Here is a 19,799-nt window from a genome sequence, read left to right as displayed (position 1 = left end):
GTGGAGCTGTGCATGGCTCCCTGGGTGTCAGAAAGACTTTATCACAGTACACTTAAGCATTTGTTTATTTATTGCAAGTCATATCATCATTGCAACATTCAATAACGTAATTGCATGTTTTCCCAATATCATGCAGCCCTAATATGAGCCTCAATCACATTTCTTTGCCCATAGGAATCAACCAATTTCTTTTGGATATATTGGCAGCTATACTGTTTTATGGAATTTCTTTACTTCCTGATATTGGCATCAGACCACAAACCTTCATATTGGCCAGGCTCTATTAAAATATTAGAATATTATTTAAAGGCCTTATCTCCCAGCTCTAATGACAAGTCTAATACTGAGAAACTCTCTCTGAATAATGTAAAGACTTAGACAGAGCTCTTAGATTTAAGTCTTTTGGATACACAGCTGAGTACAAATGAAGGCACGTGTGTGAGATCCACACTTGTCTGCTTTAGTTGAATTGCAGACATCTGTCATGTCACTGTATGATTTCTTGTATCAGATTTTTTTCTCATCTCCTTCTGATCCCTGTAAATCATCTCTTTAGCTTGTCTGATAAATGCTTGGCCTAGTGTTTCCACCACTGTTGGTAAATGCTTGAAGAATTGGCATCAAAATCTGTTCGTGCATAAGGGCCTGTGTATGTTGTGCATGTTACACAGATGCACATAAATAAATGTCAGCCGAGTGTGTTGAGTGCTGCTGTGATCACTTTGTCAACTTTTGCATTGTGCTGTGTGATAAATAGTCATGGAGCCATTTTTATGTGGAAATGGCTCCATGCATCAACTCCGGGGGTATCAATGAATTGATAATGACACGGAGAGCTTGTCACTAATCATGGATTGTGGTCATGCAATCGTGTTCTGCAGATGACTTTGTCTGCCAGCATGTGTCTGCTAAGGGTTTTGTCATTGTCAAAGACGTAGCCCATTTATCAGTTTGTCATCCGTCAGACTTTTACCTTTCATCTCCTCTCTCAACCTATTTGCTTGGGGACGTGTAACACTCAGCAGTTTATTGAAGGGAAACACAAGTTTTCAGACATGAACTCTCAAATCTCTGGACCATGGGGTTTGGACGTTCTCCAGAGTTTGCCTTTCACATATGAAGAACACAGCTGGACATTCTCCAGTCAGACGGGTTCACAACAGAAAAATCTCTGGAGCTTTCAGGCAAGGGTTAGTGCAGCATACAGGAGGCAGGACATAATGTATTAACTCCATTATGGAGAACACACGTTTTTCTTTACAGACCATCAACTCCTGCAACTCCCCATATCACCATAAGCTCTCGAATCTGGTTGTCTTTCCAAGGTGACATCTTTGTCCGTGTCATCTACGTATATGGCACCTCTTTTCCATCTCTGAATTCTATCTGGTCGGTTTTATATCCGTTGTGTGTCAGAAACGTCATCAACACGCTCATGGTGAATCCTTTGGATAATCTCCTGCTGTATTCTTATATGGGCTCACTCTGACATTATTCTTACTTTGTGAGCTCTGTATGGACTTGCTGTTCATGTGTTGTCATTTACTGAAATTTAAAAGTTTAAAACATACGAGTTTTGTTTTGATTGCTACATCTGTTTCTGTATATTGTACTCCCTCATACACACAAACACACACACCTGTGGGGGTTTGTGTCTGGCTCCCAGGGTGAAACACTTTCTGTACTTTCCATGGAAGATTCATGTGGAGATGTTTTCTAAGAAACTATAGGGGAGTAAGAAAAAACAAATGAGTGATTCCTTATTGGAAGAACTGATGTCAGTACAGTTTCTCTTGACTTGGTCACACAGGGTAACTATGCACATGTTTGGAAATATCTCAGAGCTTTCAGTTCAGGATACATTCTCCTATAAAGACTTATAAAAGATGAACTGCATCACATTTGTTTGCTTGGTGAAGAAGGGATTGGCTAAGAAGAGGGGGAGTACACACTGCATTACTTTATTCAGAGGAAGTCTGCAGCGTGTTTCAGCACATCGTCACTGTGTGCGAACTCGCACGTCTCGATTGCTCCAATCTTTTAGTTCATAGTTTCTTTTTCATTTTACTGGCAACGTAAAGTGACATACTTTTGGACACAAAACACTAATGATTTTGTCCACACTACATATTTGCTAGAGTATTAGTTTTCTACAGAAATGGAAGTGAATTGAAGGTTATCCTTCAATTCTTATCATATTGCTTACGTGTTGCCAGCCAGGCACATGAATCAACACTTACTTTATATCTTTGGTGGCATCTTTTAAATGTTTTAGGCAACCAGTTGTCCAAAACCCAACAATCATTTAGTTTAATACATTTGGTTTTATCAGTGAAAAACAGTTGTTTAAACAGATTGTCATGGTGTAAGTGTTTCTTTATTGTGCAAGAAAAGGTATCAAACTATCCCCTTTTAGACCCTGGATCTATTCAATTTTCCAGATCTTTTTTGACGATCAACAAGCTGATAGATGTAATTATCAACTAATTGCTGTAGTTCCAAAGCTTAGTGTGATGTATGATGATTTTTATTTCCCAAAATGTTTTTGGGAAGTCATAGTTAAAAAAAACAAAGTGAATAGTTTGAATTTATACTTTTATTGGACAAAATGATTCTAAATAATGCATGTTTTGCATTGAAATACTTGTGTTCTGTATCAATTTCAGAATCACATTAGTTTACCATTACGCCAGAGAATTGTATGAACAAAAATCTGAATCAGTTCTGTCGCTTGCTGATTAGCCAGGAGCCAATAATTTATTTGATTTTATTTTGTTTCAGGAGTGTGGTTTCCCCCAGCTGACGAGAGCGTGTGTCCAACGGCATTGTTCCACCCAGGACCCACTGTGTTGCGACTGCGCCCATGAGGTAACGTCAGGACCTACCCCCCCCTCATTACCACCCTTGGTCCGTCCATCTCCCTCCCCTCTGTCCCGTCCTCCATTGGACCTACCCAGCCATGGGCCAGAAGATCTCAGGCAGTATTAAGTCTGTGGATGTACGTGGGGAGCCTTCATATCAGCCTGTGCGCCACGAGCTGCGGGGACTAGATTTCTGTCGGCCCCCCAGGTTGGATTTACTGCTGGACATGCCACCGGCCAGTCCTGAGAATCAACTTCGCCACGCTTGGAACGCCGATGACAGGTCCCTCAACGTCTTTGTTAAGGAGGATGACAAGCTGACGTTCCACCGACACCCCGTAGCACAGAGCACAGACTGTATCCGGGGCAAAGTGGGTTACACCAGGGGCCTCCATGTTTGGCGGATTCACTGGCCTGCCCGACAGAGAGGCACCCATGCTGTCGTGGGCGTGGCCACTGCTGAAGCGCCTTTACATTCAGTGGGTTATTTGGCCCTGGTGGGCTCGGACTCTGAGTCCTGGGGCTGGGACCTGGGTCGGAACAGACTCTACCATGATGGAAAAAACCGACCGGCTTCCACATCTGCGCCCACGTACCCCTGCTTCCTGGAGCCAGACGAGTCCTTTGTTCTCCCAGACTCTCTGGCAGTAATACTAGACATGGATGAAGGAACGCTGAGCTTCATGGTAGATGGACAGTATCTGGGAGTGGCTTTTAGAGGGCTAAAGGGCAAGAGACTGTATCCCATCGTCAGTGCTGTGTGGGGGCACTGTGAGGTTTCTATTCGCTACGTCAACGGACTAGATCGTAAGTGACACACACACACACACACACACACACACACACACACACACACACACACACACACACACTACTAAACTATACAGGGGTTGGGTCGAGCAGTGTCAAGTGCTTTTGCACACTTGTACAACTTCTGAAGATACTACAACAAACCTCTCGATTGGTTGACAAAATTGTTGGCTATAAAATATGAAAGGAAAATAACAATATAGAAATATTCAAGGATTATGTTGTGACATAAACGACAAATTTCACACAAACTCTGTACAATCTTCTAGCACTTGTTTTTACTTGGCGGGGATCTCCTTGTACAATTGCAGGAGAACACAGTTAACTGAACCTGATTTGTAGTACAGGTCTACATTCTATTTATAAATAATAATTTAAACTACATTAGCTCTGATAAACTTATATTCCTCTATATACACTATATAAAATCAAGACTACCTGTTTTGGTGCTGCTGTTTGCATTGCAGAAATGTGGAACATAATTTTTCAATTGTAAAGATGTTTATTTTCAGACATTACTTACATGAGTCCAGAAAGAAAATGCAGGGTTTGACCTTAAGTGAGGAGGAGGGAAGGGAAACCAAAGTATAGGAAAGACAGACATGCGTATTCAGTCATCAGTTATGGGCTATGGTCAGTCATCTGTCTGTGTCTTTTTGCACTTGTATTGAAAATAGACAGAGGATCAGGCAGCTGAGTTATTTTGAAGTCCTTCACCCAACCCCTAACCCCCGGAGAAGTCCCACTCATGCAGTTCTTAGTGTGGTAGAAGTGATATCAAACCAGTGCATCCTTAACAAGGCAAAGCTGAAAAGAGCTTCCTGACAGATTTGTCCTGTTTTCATCAGAGAACATGATACGCAGTGCCCATTTCTGTCTGCGCTGGTCTATAAAAAGGCCAACGATGAGCGAGACTGCTGTTTGTTGACCAACATTAAGCAGCTTTTACAGGCTGCTTCCCTGTATCTTTTTTAGCTCTCACCCAAGTCTTAAGACAGCCACACTCAAACATACGCAGTGAGATAAATTTAAACTGTGACCTACAGTAAGTCCTTATAGGTGACAGTGGGTACCTGGTTCAATACCTGGCTCCTCCAGAGACTAAGTCAAAGTGTCCATGAGGAAGACGCTGAACCACTAATTGCTCCTAATCCTGCATGTTAATGTGAGTGTAAGAGACCTACATTGTAAAGTTGTCATTATCTAAGAAAAGTGATACATTAATACAGTCAAGTTTCCCCTATCTGTCCTATTGTCGATAACTTCCTCTATGACGCAATCCAGAGTACCCTGACTTGATGCTGTCAGCTCATCCCACATCATAGAACTTGAACAATTGCCATGCAAATTCAACTAATGGATAAAGGAGCAGAGTCTAATTCATGTGCCTCTGTAACTGCTCCCTCATTTCACAACGGAGCCGTTTATAAAACAGTTAAGTTACTGGCAGAACTTTGATGTCCGACTGTTTGTTTCTGGATTCTTAAACTGATCTGAAGTTATTTGGACAATATTTCACCACTCTCCTGAAGAAAGATCAGTGTGTCTGTGTCAGCTTGCCCTTCTCCAAGTTTACTTCGGCCGTGTCATGCTTGTCTGTTGAATGTCATCATTCCAACCAGTAGAGTCACTTCAATATTGAGAACTGCACCTCTAGATTGTGTAATAGCCTTCAGCCCCCCTACTCCTGCACGTTGCAAAAGGATCTAAACCAGGCTGGGGCTGTCGCAGGCAGTAGCCGTTTTCAGACATGACCTCCGGGTAAATCCAGAGAATAGAAGTTTACCCAGAGTTTGCCCCTCCCACATGCACAACACAGCGGGAGGTTCTCTGCACAGACACGTTTTACCACAGCATCAAATCCTCTGCATTATTCAGGAGAGAGGTGGAGCAGCCTGGTGCAGCAAGCAGAGGCAGGAAGTGACGTATTTACTCCGCTACGTAAATCACGTGATCATGTTTACAGCACCCGACACCGTTGTCAGCTCTTATCACCACAAACTCTTGACATCTTCGTCAGTGTCATCCACGTGTGTGTCACCCCTTAGTCACTGGGAGATACTTGTTTTATTTTTGTTCATTTGTTAATTTTTGCATCTGTCATGTGCTAGAAGTGCCATCAACCCCCCACTTGCTCGCATTGAATCCAGCGGGGACCCCCTGCTGTGTTCACATCGACGTCTCCGTGATTTCTACAGTCTTTATACTAGAAGGCCAGACGGATAAAGTCTGTAGAAACTGCAGGGCGTCTCACTCTGACATTTGCGCTGACACATGCACCTCCTCCGGAGAAAATATGGAGGGACTGCGGGGGTCCAGTGCATGTCTGAAAGCGTGCGTGCGTGCCCAATAGAGGAGGAATTCTGGAGGATGTGCCTCTTGAGCTCACCATCTTGCATTGTAGGAAATGCCAGATTGATGTTAAAAGGCTCATACAATGCAAAATGTCACACAAATTTGAGTGACCATTGTCATCTTTGTTGTATGAATCTTGTCTTATTGTTTTGGATTTACTGGGGGAATTGGCGAGAGGAAATTCTAGAAATGCTGATATTTTAGAGGCATCAGCTGTTATTGTACCAACAGGGACATAATCTAGAATCCCCTCATGGTTTTGTTCATCTACCAGTCAAGTTGCGCAAAATATAGTCGAAGCCTCCCTTTTGTTCCTGTGATGAGTAGAAATGGCCAAAGTAGTTTTTTGTTAAACATTGTCACTGAAGTTTGACCTCTTTTATATAAAATGTCCTCATTATGGCATTTTATCCAATTTGATATGTGAATGAAAATTTGTCATAAGGGTATTAATTTGGCCAAAAGGTTTTGTGAGGTCACAGTGACTTTGACCTTTGACCACACAATTCTCATCAGGTCACTCTTGAGTCAAAGTGAATGTTTCAGGGTTGGGCAAGATGCTAAAAATGTCCAATCGGCCACCGTCAACCCTGTGTGTGTGTGTGTGTGTGTGTGTGTGTGTGTGTGTGTGTGTGTGTGTGTGTGTGTGTGTGTGTGTGTGTGTGTGTGTGTGTGTGTGTGTGTGTGTGTGTGTGTGTGTGTGTGTGTGTGTGTGTGTCAGAATCAGTGAATGCATGGAAGAGCTTTTTGCAAAGGACAATACAAAATCATCTATTTGGGATTATTTTGGCTTTAAAACGGACACAACCAGCAAAGCTTAAACCAAAGTGAAGTAAGTTGACGTCTTTGCCAACATGTAGTGCTGCAAACGTTTCTAGAGACAAAGACAGATTTCAACTGATTATGGATTCCGACAATTGACTATATATTTGTCCGATTGCCCAACCCGAACTCCCAGAGATCTGGCTCTTCAGAAACACAATGTTTTGAAACTCAGAGTTTAACAGCATCTTGTTGGTGTGTGGCATTGTTACAAAAACGGGGGTAATGTAAGGGTTAACGGATTCTAATTACAAACTCCCAAGACGAGATGCTCTTTTCTAGTGCAGATTTTAACTTCCATCAACAAGGTTATTATTTTTATTTCCACCCCTGTCCATTTGTTTGTTTTTTATTTGATTGTAATTGTTTGTTTGTTTTTAAGCAAGATTACGTAAAAACTACTGGGCTGATTACCATGAAACTTGGTGGAAGGATGCACTATGGGACCAGGATGAACCCATTAAATCTGGATCAGGGGGGAGATCCAGAAAAAAAATATTTCTTTGACATTGACATTTTCTCTGACTTTAAAAGGAATAATTTGTGGATCTTGATGGAACAAATCCGGATTGATATAGATGAGTGTGAACTTTGGTAAAGCTTGAATGGGCCGTGGTGAGCAATAATGAGCATAATTTTTTATTTTCTCAAGAACTGCTCATCCAAACAACTCCAGTCGACACTACATTTCCTTTCCTCCTGTGTTATAACCTGCCATGTTTGAAGTTGGTCAGATCCGTAAATGTGAGCAAAAACGGAGGGAAAGATGGGTTGTGAGAGAGAGAAGAGACAAAGGATGATAGATAAACATGAGTCAGATTCCCTTTTATCCACTCACGCACACAAACCTAGTAAAAACAATGTAAATGATATCTCGGAGAGATTTGAGGCTTGTGTTCAGACAGAATGTAAATGAGATCACTGTGATATCAGGTCTACAGCTCTTCTCCATATAAAATCACATCAAAATGTGCTCGCAGATGATAGTGCTCCCCTATTCCAACATCTTGCTTTTGTTACTCCTTATTGTAACTAAGGATTCACTTTGTTCATTTTGTGGGTTTGTGGTTTATCTTGTAGTTCCTACATCTCACTTTTAATTGTGCTCATTTATTCTCCACATTGTACATCCTGGGAAGCAAGAAGAGATAAGTCTACTCAAACTAGTCTTCTCTGTATCGTCCCTTAATATCCTTTATTAATGCATTTTTCGTATCTTTCCTGCATTTCATTTCAAATCCTGTGGCTTTAAGTCCCAGAGACACTTGGAGGCCAACTCTGCAGATACGTTATTTGTTTTCAAACCTCTCACTTACCAATGTCTGCTGGATCTTGTCGTTCTCCTTCTATTCTTTGAAAAACAGTCCTTTTCTCTTCACCACAAGTTTCATGTCACCACAGTGGCCTCTGCCAGCCTAGTGGCAACAAGCTGAGCCAAACTAATTTACACGTGAACGAGACGGAGCAGAGGAAGGGTTTCACACACTACTGACATCACTGCTCTCCATTCTTGCAAATGAACCTTATTTGACTCCAGCTCTTATTGTGTATAATCTCCTCCTCCTCCCCCCGTCCTGCTCTCCTTTCTACTGTCTCTCTCCTTTTCCTCCTCTTCCTTTTCAACACTAATCCTTTTCTTCCAGTGTTTACACATTGAGTTGTGGTGGCAGTTGCTGTGGAAACAGTTAAGCAGACTTTTTGGTGGGTGGGTGGTTAATTGTTGACCAGGCAGCTTGCTCAGTAGTTTGTCAGCCAAGGGCTTGCCCTATGCAAATGGATGTCTTGCATGTGTGCTTGCTGGTGGACAGCAGCCAAGGAGGACCTGTAGAGTTCAGTGCGTATCTGTGATTCTTGCTGTTCTGGGTTTGTACCCTCATGGTTGAATACACTAATTCGAAGATGCTTTGGATAAAAGCGTCAGCTAAATGATAGCTAATGTTATGTATGAAAGCATCTTTATGGTTAAACTGCTGCACTGCTTTACTCAAGGTCTTGCAATAAGACTAAGCCGGTGTTTGGCTTGTTAGAAAGAACATGATGCACTAGTTCAACACATGTCAATACATCTTAGTAGCAAAAACCATTACATATGATGATCATCTGGCTAATTTGGTACAAACACATTTACAGGGTTTATTTGTTAATTGTGTGCTCTTGTTTGGAAATGAAGGCAATGTCAATGCTTAGTCAAAACCATAATTAATCCTCAGGTCAGTGTTAGTGTTGACTGCATATGAAACCTCCCAGCATTCACTAGGGCAATACAGTCAAGGACACGCATCTCATTTTATTTTAGCATTCTTACGTACTTAGTTTTATACATTGTTGTTACACCAGTTATTATGAGTGAATGGGTTGGAACATGAGAGATATGTGCACATTTAGTGAGGATCTCCCCAATCCTATCGTTGTCATTGTGACTGTAAGCCCTTGTCTGTGGATACTTTTTAGGTATAGGTATAGGTTTACAAAATATCTCCATCCAGACAATAATGAATACAAATTCTCAAACAAGCATGCTAGGCCACTATGTGGTGATAAAGTCTACATCATTAATCTGTCAAATACCAGAAAAGAATACTGGGCCTCATTCGTTAAGTTAAGAAATTTCTTCTTAAAACCACTTTTCCACAGTTTTTACGAATATTCTGACATTCACCAATGTTTTCTTAACTGAGATTTTTTGTTATGTAAGAACAGACTCTTACACACTCCAAGTGTAGCCTGTTAATTCTGAAAACAGATTATTTCTTTTCTGAGACGAGAGGTGGCTCAGGAGATGCAACCGCACCACAAAGGGAGCACTGCACCCAGGTCTGTGGAGGCAGTGCTTCCCTTGTGCACACCAAGAAGGACTTGAACCTAAATATGATTCAAAATAGTTTGTCCGAAACCTGGCCCAGTATGTCCAGTCCCGATGGGTCCTATCAGGCTCAGGTCCAGTATCCACAAATGCTCAGCTGAGGGTTCACCTGCATTGCTGTGTCTCCAATGATGTGCAGCTCCAGCTCAAATAACTCTGTACACTTTCCTTTTCCCTCTCTCTCTTCTGTTTTTGATACTATTTATTATGACTTCAAATCTGAGATCAAACCATTTTCTTTACTTGAATTATGCGTCTTTTTCTTGATACAGCTTTCACTGAATGTGTAACTGTATTCCATGTATTGTTTTTGTGGTATTTTATGTCCATTGCTGACTCTACAAAATATTTTTTGTACAGTTTGAGTCCGGTGCAGCCCAGTTTTTAGATTTTTGTTCAATCAGTCCGGGCTTCTTCAATGATTTCAGTTTCTGTGATTTCTCTGTGTGCACACAGCATTTTATGGGCATTGGTGGGGCATATGCTAATTAGGAAAAACTGGCACACACTTTCACCTTACAAATACCTGGTATTCATCGATATAGGAACACAGTAAACTTCTTTAGAAGATATTGGTGAATGAGGCCCATTGTGAGCATGCTCAGTGAGTTTGTTCTCCTATTAACTGGTACATAGCCACTGTTTCTTACACAACAGTAGGTAAGTGCAAAATAAATTGTGATGTCATTGGACTTAATATGAAATCAAGTTTCAGTTAATGAATGTTGGGCCAATTCCTCTCCCTTGGCCCCACCCCTAGATATGAATTGCCCTTCACTGGGAGTGTCCCCCTCAAAACGGAGCCACAAGGGGTATGGGTAGAAAATCTTCCCCTAGGAATTGGGGCTCCACTCTCTACGTCATCAGCCAACCAACGTTATTACAGTGACAAACAATATCAAGTAACTTTAGTATATTAACATGTAACCATTATCAACCAACATTATTATAGTGACACGTCTGACAATTGCAGGACAGACGGGACAGATTGATCTATTGATCAATACACAGTCAGTCTGCACGTTTACATCGGTTATTTCAATGTTTCGTTCTGTCTATAGAAAGTTCTGCCCCGCATTCAGACTGTTCATATTCAATGAGAGCTGTCTGGTGTGTGGGGATGAGGGTGATGTATCCGTTTCCTGTCAGAATTTCATCTGTGTTGATGTACTAACACTGACCCTGTTGAACCTCTAGGCAAATGGTTTTGGATTTGGAGCTGAGGTGATTAAAATCAGCAGTTGTCCACGAACAGTGATTGAACAAATCCTTGTATGTTTTTGGCATGATTGTACCCTTTTCCTACTTGTGATTATATTTTAGCCTTCTTGAATTTATTCTCTGTATTATGTTGCTGTGTAAACAAAGTCCTTCTGGCACATTTTGTGCCAGAGTCCAAAACCATCTAATTTGTGTGTTTTTACTGTCCAATGACTAAAGGGAATAGGAATGGAAAACAGCTTGGAGCGAAGTATTGGTTGTTGTTGGAAAAACAAGGAAGTTTCACTGTCACTTTCTACACAGTTCCTACAAATTTGACATGACTCACAATTTGTTCATGCCCCTCTACAGGGAGTCAGATGAGGTTGAGCATGTCGGTGGTATCTCTTTAGGTGCTTCACTTGGGTGGAAAGCTAATAGGTGACTTGTTGTCACTGAAGAGTTTTCCAACTGCCTTGTGCAAAGCCAGCAAACCTATGGTCGACTTTCTTCGTTACTTTGCTGTCCGGGTAGAACACAAAACACTTCCACTCATAGCTTCTCAAATACTTTGGTGTTGTGATTGTCTGTTCAGGACAGCCTTGCTTACAAAGATCCTTCATTTCCGTAGCGAAACAACTTACCATTACTGGCTTAATTTATTGATACGTCAATGTAGCTGCCTCCGGACATTCCCTCGATGGGCTGTATGTGAGAGCTGAGTAAAAGCCTGTGGAGTTTCTGTCTAGTAAAAAGTCAGCAGAATGTCAGAAAGAGCCAACTGAGTGGGCAGTAGAGAGAGTGGGCACGTTGATATTTTGTTGTAACACGCGATCGAATATGCGAATGTCCCCGCGATTAAACAAAACAAACGGTGCCATACACGTACAAGACACCGACAATAATGAAAAATGTGTGATAATTGCCAATGCCTCTGTTGGGAATGCCCCCAACCTGAATCCTTCGAAGTTTTCTGTGTTGTTGTGAACCCGTCTGAGCAGAGAATCTCCCTTTTGTGTGAAAGGTGACCTCTGGACCGGACCCAATTCTGCGGACATCTTCTGAATTTCATGTCTGAAAAGGGCTTAGGGCAGGCACTAGGTCAAGGTTATAGTGAGTAGCCTTTGCTGGATCTTGCACCAAACTACATCAGATGGTGTTATTCACTGCTAGACTGAATATATTCCGATATTTGCATCTCGTCATCCTTGCAAGTGTGTTTGTGTGACTGAGTAGTAAGCCTAATTTTAGGTAGTACTACTGAGAGAAGGCATCATGCAGCAAATACCAAATTGTGGTCAATCTGTGCCTCTTTCTGGAACTTAAATAGCAGGTGTAAGGTAACAAAAGTCAGATATTAACTGATATTAATATTCTCGCTGGAAGAAAATCTGATCAATTCAGTCGACCTTCACTGTGAGAATGATTCAATCAGAAAACCTGCATCTTTGAATTAAGTTGCATGCTGACGATGTGCTCTGATGCGTCCTGTCTCCTGCTCACCTCATCGTTCTGCTCCAATTTTCTTTTTTCTCATACATCATTTATCTAATTCTGTCCATCCTGAAATACATTCATCTCCTCCCCATTTTTTCTGTTCTGACCTGTCAGTGAACAACATATTGGCACTGGAGGTGTGTCTGTGCCTTAGGGGTGTATATGTAGACACATACACTTGTCATCTCAAGAACTAGGTCAGACAGCCCACCAATTTTATGCTAATCTATTAGATATTGATGGCTGGGAGTCTGCAGCCCTTGCGTGTGACTTGGATACATTGTGTGTAATGAAAGGAACTTAGAGCGGGGAGGTGGAGTTTACTGCAACTCGTGCCAGAAAGATAGACACGTCTTACCACTTACTCTGAGTAGGACATAACTGGGCCGTGATGTCACATGGTGAACTGACGTCTATGCAGTGCTCACATACCCTCACAGATTCATTGTTGCCTGCTGCCCATAAACCATCTCACCTCAGTGAGGGCAGACTAACTGACGCGCCGCCATCCCAGAACTCCACCCCTCCTCTTCCCTCACTTAGTTCTCGAATAAGTGTCAGGTAGGTGTGCGCACCGCCAGGCGCTCAGCTGTCTTTAACTACACTCTATCCTCTCTTTACGCTTTCATATGTCTGTCAGAAAATAGTTTTGGGGCCATTAAAAAAGGTGAGTGCTAGAAAAGAAAGGGAGAATGGAGAAAACAGTCACATGATGGATTAAATGGAGATGAAGAATATTAGCAAAAACTTGCAAGCTAATGAGTATGAATTAATTATTTAACCTGCCTATTCATTTTCAGTCATTCAGGTTTTTGATGTGACATGCAGGCTGCTTTTCATAGGCTTTGGTTTCTCTGCAACGGTATATAGACTTGAAAGTACATATAACGTAAACAGTATGTAAGTTATGTATATCAAGTTAGTGCAGGAATATCTCTTAAGAACTTTATCAACTTGTATTAACACAAACACCAACATTTGAATTGCTATTAATGGTATATTATTTTAGGTTGCCTTAAGAGAAGTTATTGTATTTTTGTAAACTAGTGCAGTACCCATTGTAAACCTCTGTTTAGAATGGACTGTATACTTGGCCTGTGGTAACGTTGGTTGCAGCTTTCTTCCTGAAACTGTAAAAGTGCAGTAGTCGAGCGGTGTAGCAGCTGCTGCATAATGAGCAGGTCACCTATTTATTCAAGTTTCAGAAGCTCAACTTGGTACGCAGAACCCCAAACTGGAGAATCTGTTAATGTCGTGAACATGCTGTTGTCATCTACATGGTCACTTATGTAGATGAGTGATCGCCACTGCTGCTACAGAGCACTGTTCTTATGTGTGTTTACTCCTTATTAAAATTTTATATATTGGGTGTCCAAATTGCAACAAATTCGACACGGCACTATGCATATTGGAATTAGTAGATTACTACATTTCTTTGACGGGTAGAAGAGCCACATAAAAGGTCTTAATAAATTGCTTACGTATTTTGATCTCATCTAGACAGAACTAGTCTGTATTTTTTTGTATTAACCACAGCATAGGCACTTAGCAGTGTTTGTCTGCAGTACTGGTTGATGGACAGTGAGTACTTCCTTGACAGGACCACTTGTCGCCCTGGGCAACCCTTACCATGGAGACCAGTCTGTGCTTGCAGGTATTGGCTGGTTGTCAGGAAGTTTGTAAAATCACAGCATCACCTTTCTTAGGAGATCACTGTCAGAGCGTGATGCTACAGTCTCTGGTGAGTTTCATCTTGTTAGTGCCAGCAATCATGTGTCACTCTGAACATAATGAAAGTGTTGCACTTGGACCAGGCAGCTGATTATTACCTTGTTCCTGGTACTGATGACAGCCAGAGGTTCAGCACTGGAGGAGAAAACAAGTATCATATAGATGTGGGTGGAATTAAATGTACAGTAAATATATTTATTTCTGCAGAAGGCTGACTGATTGACTGGTGAATCCTCTTCTAACTCCAGTTGTTATTTTCTCTGTAATCTGGTTGGATGTACAGCTGTCTCCTTGTTTTGGGGATCTTCTGTGAAAAGTCTTTTTTTGTTCTTTTCTTTCGACTAAACGCCAACATTTGTTTGACAGTTTAAATTGGCAAAAACCCAGGCAGCACTTCTGGACACATACAATGCATGTAATGTGTGCATCTGTGACTACGCTCCCAGTGCAGTGACACGAGCTGGTTACTATGGAAACTACATAAATGCGGGGGCCGCGTTGATGAGCAAGTGATATGAGGGTGGACTGATTGATAGGTGCTGTCAAGTCAAAACAGAAAATACATCCATCTTTGGGAGTTCCTTCACACCAGAGAGGCTCCATGTACAGTGCACCGTGTGCGTGTACAGCCGTATGACCAGCTTCAGTAGTTTTGTAAGCTAATGGTTTCAAGAATGAAACTGCCTTTGCACACAGAGGCTGATACACTGTTGGGGGGGATGTGATGTGTTGGCCCTTCTCTTGCTGCTGTGAAGAATTATCAGCTGTACAGTGTCATTGCACACGTCACAGCACATTGTCTCTAATCAACCGTCTGAGTTCATTCATGTCTTTCTGGTTTAGGCTCTTGGCGCGTTGATGTAACTACAAATTAATCTACAATCAGCTACATGTCCCCACGGTGCTTCTACAAAGGCTTTTCATTAAGCACACAGAGTCAAATAAATCCAGATAGTGGCTCTCTTCTCTGCCCCATCCGCTGCTGTTCACCTGCAGTTTTCATTGTTTCCCCCTCACCGTTGTTTCAAAGGTCACCTTCCAGACCACAGAGGAGGAAGTCAGTGAGGAAAGATTTTCTTAAAAGAAATCTATCACTAGAAAGGTAATCCTCATTGATCCCAACTGAGACATTAATGAAGATTTCTGTGCTGATCTGCTTTTAATTAGCATCTTGGCGTAAGCTGAGATGTTTATCTGATTCTTGTCCAGTCCTCACTCCAGACAAGCTCATGTTTCCTTGTAGCCTTGTTTGCATGTTCAGCATTCAGCAGTCACGTAGCCACCGGGGCAGCAGTTCATGCCCAGAGGAATGCCTGAGGCCTCTGGGGAGGCTCCGTCTGCTCTGGTTCCATGAGCACACTTGAGCCTAGACGTTGCGTAGTTGCTTCACATTTATTTGGAGGGGGTCTTGGTTTGTGATAATGTGGTACACTTTTCATAGACTGCGGAGTGAAATGACTCAGTCACAGAGGGGGCTTGTTTGGCTTGGTGTGCTTGTCTGTACATATAAATGTAAGGTGTGTTGAGTGTTTTTTAACAACCCCTCCTTTCTGCAGGAGAAAATGCAAAATACTCTGGTCGCAATCACAAGCAAAATAACAATCATAAAAAACATAATGAAATATTAAAAAAGTGATTAAAAAGACTCTGTTGCACAAGGGATTCACACCATTGTTGAGAAAGAGCTGACGGCAGCCAAAATCCCACTAGTGGCCTTGATTTTATAATTTATTAAACAATTATTTCAAGGCATTTGCCCAGAAAAAAATGTTAAACCGTTGGTTTGATCAATAAATTACAGCATCTAGACTGCATGTTTGTGTGCTTGCTGTCTTTTCAATGTTGTAGTCCTTGGTTTTTTTCCCCATCTTTATTCAAGAGCATGGTCTTTCAGTTTGAGAGCGCGACTTATTGATTTCATGTTCAGGATTTGAAATTGCTTTCACCCAAAACCCTGCTCTCACCCTCAAATAACCCCTGCTAGTGCTTAGTTTTTCAGATATTTTGTTGATTATATGATTTCCTGCGCTTCAGCTCTTCTCCTCATGCAAGTGCACAGTTTGAGCACAAGCAGAGCAAACATAAGCACAGGCAAGAGGTTTTTGAGTGGGAGAACTGGGTTTTGAGTCAAAGCATTACAACGTGAAAGCAATAAGACCATGCTCTTGAATAAAGATGGGGGGGGGGAAACGAATTAAAGTGGTGATTAAAAAGATTATAGCACATGGGACCATTGTTGATGAGGAGCTGACTGCCGGCAATATCCCACTTATAGCCTTGATGCTATGATTTATTGATCCAGTCATGTCAAGGCGTTTGCCTAGCAAAGAAACTGTTAAAATGTAAGTTTGATCAATAAATCATTGCATCAAGTCTGCATGTTTGTGCGATTGCCGTCTTTTGAATGTTGTGGTCAGGCTACTCCATGGAAACTAAAACAAATATCCCTTTTTCAATCTGCAGCCTGTCAATTAGCGTGTGTATAATGTTTGCATGCCCGTTCTCTAAATAGACTGTCAGCAGCAGGAGTTCTGCTTCACCAGATGGTGCTTCCAGGTGGAGCAGCTTGACATCTATAGAGGGGCAGCAGTTAAGAGTGTCTGTCTGACATACGTAGACAACAATTGCCTCCAAAAATTGGCGGGACGGAAAATGTCACGTTCCACTGGCACACACTGATGACATGTCTGAGCGGTGTGAATATTTTAATATTGTTATCAGCTGCTGAACCTCTAGCCCCCTGCCATTAACGTGAGAATGGAAGCATGTGATTGCAGTTTAATTATAGTTGCAGTGAATTAAATATACAGCTGTAAAAGGAAATCGTACATTATGTTGATACACTTTTTTTTACCATGTTTGGTTTACAAGGTCATTGACCTTCAGCCACAGTAACTACAAGCAATAAGTCCATGTATAGAAACCACAAAAACCTGTTTATCATCTACTTAGGGACCTGTACAAGTATTATGAGACTGTCAGAATAATCATGGATGGAGAAGTAGTGCCCTTACTGTCAGTGTTTGTTTAGTTGAGTGGGGGAGAAATAGTTTTTATGTCAGTGGCCGATTCAGGCGTTTTAGGGGAATTGTATTTTCAGTTTTATAAACATTGATATTATCTACAGTGAAGAAATTGATCTGCTGCCTCTTAATTCTAATCCTAGAATACTCCCCTGCAACTTGTATTGTACTACATTCATCTCAGTGTTGGTGATGTGCTTGTGCTCACTGGTTGTAAACTAACCTTTTGTCTCGTCTCTCTCGTCCTTCACAGCGGAGCCCCTGCCCCTCATGGACTTGTGCAGACGAGTAGCTCGACTGACTCTGGGCAGAGAGCGCATACATCACATCGACACACTCCCACTGCCACAGACTCTAAAGAACTACCTCCAGTACCAGTGACCACACACGTATTCAGACAGATGCAGACATATGCACAGGTGGGAAGAAACCTGAACCCCATTTGTTGTTGTAACCAGCCTCCAAACTGAGGAGGTTAGTCATAACCATCAGACATCTGCTGAGGATGTGGACTACGACTCTGACTAGGAACAGGTGGTGAAGACGGAGCTGCGATGGGGTTCTGTTTACACGAGCTGGGGATTTTCCATTTAGGATGTTTTTTTTTATCTCCTGGTTTTTAGCTTCTTTCTGTTTTTCTTTCTGATTTTGTTGCTTTCGACTGCTGTTTTTCTCCTGGACGGTTGAAGAGAGAGATTAAAAGAGATTATTGTAATTCATTTACTGCTAAGCATATATGTATATTTATACATATGCATGTTCTCAGTCAGACAGGCCTTCTATGCTGTGATTTTGGGTGACAGTATATGGAAGCTTCCTCAGAAACATGTTGGTATGTATATTTCCAGGAACACAGCAGGCTCTGTGGAGATGCAACAGTTCATTTAAGCCAGGAGAGAGAGAGGGAGAGAGAGCAAGCAGCTCTGTCTTCTGTTGGCTTGTTAACTGTGTAGCGCACACTGCTTACACATGTACAGTGTGTCACGAGTGTATAGAAACAAAGCCCACACTTTGTGTACTAAGTAGACAACTCGGTGACAAGTAGGCAGTTCCCACCTACAGGCTAAAAAACCATTTTGAATCCCTCCTCCTCTGCCAGCTTCTCTCTCTTCGTCTCTCTGTCGCTCCGACATTCACTCCAGTTTGATTTGAACCCTCCATCATGTTTGTCAAACTCGAAGGACCACATCTGCTGTTGTCGGCTCTGTAACGCTGATGGAGATTGACCTGAAGGTGAAGCTTTGTCTTCGACTGTTAATGTGCCTGCTCTGAAACAGCACACGCACACAAAGCACATCAACCCCACCACCCAAAAAAAAGTTTTAAATGCTGCTTTTTGATATTTTTTCTGCTGTCATACCCTCATGTGGGTTTTTATCCGAGATTTAGTTTTAAAATTATGGTTTTATGAGATTTTTTTTTTTTTTTTTTCTGCGGGACTGGATGTTTTGCACCTATGGTGGAAGAATGTGCTGCCACGAGAATCTTTTAAATGTGAATAAGAATAAAGTCAGCTAAACACACTTTGTATCTGTTTTTTTTAACTATCAATAACATAATTGTAAATATACCTTCAAAGCTGTGCTGTGTTCATTGATCATTCGCTAAATCTCACCTTCGAACAGGGGTTGTCCAATCATAGCTTGTTCAAAACAAAAACAGCTAAATTGTAAATAATGGATTAAACGGCGCACGTACCTGCTCTTACATAAGCTGTAAAATATTAACATGGCCAACAGGCTAGTTTGCTAACCACAATAGAAACATGGCATTATTTAACAAAGCCTGTAATTAGCTGATTATACTGCTAAGGAGAGTCACATTAATGTTGGAAAATAATTATGTGGGATGGGAGCATCCACCGTGGAAACCAAGGCACCTGTATGTCAGTTAATAACAGGAGTCTGCAACTGTTTCTCAGGGACGTTGTGGTAAAATTGTTTTCAGAAATAATTTGAAATGCTTTGAGTTTTTTAAATTTAATTATTCAAAGCGAATACGTTCTGTGGCTCTACCAACCTCCCTCCAAACCACAATAGCTACTTTAACTGAATGTAATGACTGTATTGCTAGTGTGGTTTTAAACTCTGAAATTATTATGGAAGGTGATTTCAGTTTCTAAGCAAGTATCTGCCATTGATGTGTACTTTTATGCAATTGAAGTTTTCAATCTAATCAACATGTCAAGGCTTCAAGGGTATGCTGGAGGTCAAGGACCACTTACACACAGGGCATATGTGTGTATGGATGTGTTCCTCATCCACTGTCTTTTCTTAAGAAAAAATAATGTGTAGCATTTGGAAATGCAAACATTTAAGTATACATTTTCTGTAGGAAACATCCAAATCCCCCAAGGTTTGTTTAATAAAATTAACATGTTTCTTCTTTATACTGTGCTATGACACTAAGAAGCTGTAAACTGCAATACACAAACACTTATTTATTTGTACTGTATATGTATTACCTTTTCATATATCATTTGCTGTTAAGTGCAGTATGTAGCTTTAACTTCAGTCATTTAGAACAAGATCATATTTGTAAACATAGCACTGTTTGTAATATGAGATGTTTTAACAGGCTCTTCAATTTAAAAATAAACCAGCCAAAAAGTTGAAAATGGAACCAACTCAAAGAGTT

At 41.4% G+C, this 19,799-nt stretch overlaps 1 protein-coding gene across 4 annotated transcripts in view; it reads left to right on the top strand.

The window, feature by feature from the left end:
* Positions 1 to 18,686, top strand: part of LOC117772729 (SPRY domain-containing SOCS box protein 4-like) — a 46,331-nt gene extending 27,645 nt beyond the window's left edge. For 2 of the 4 annotated variants that reach the window (XM_034604096.1, XM_034604098.1), the window contains 2 exons: positions 2,782 to 3,668; positions 17,416 to 18,686. In XM_034604096.1, the coding sequence (XP_034459987.1) occupies positions 2,960 to 3,668; positions 17,416 to 17,543 (837 nt within the window). In that variant the 5' untranslated portion in view covers positions 2,782 to 2,959 and the 3' untranslated portion in view covers positions 17,544 to 18,686. The remainder of the gene's footprint in view (positions 1 to 2,781; positions 3,669 to 17,415) is intronic. The other 2 variants (XR_004615830.1, XM_034604097.1) reach the window with 2 other exon arrangements.
* The last annotated feature ends 1,113 nt before the right edge of the window (positions 18,687 to 19,799 follow it).

This window comes from Hippoglossus hippoglossus, chromosome 13 (genome assembly GCF_009819705.1).
Source record: "Hippoglossus hippoglossus isolate fHipHip1 chromosome 13, fHipHip1.pri, whole genome shotgun sequence".
Taxonomy (NCBI): domain Eukaryota; kingdom Metazoa; phylum Chordata; class Actinopteri; order Pleuronectiformes; family Pleuronectidae; genus Hippoglossus; species Hippoglossus hippoglossus.
This window is presented reverse-complemented; position numbering and strand designations above follow the sequence as displayed.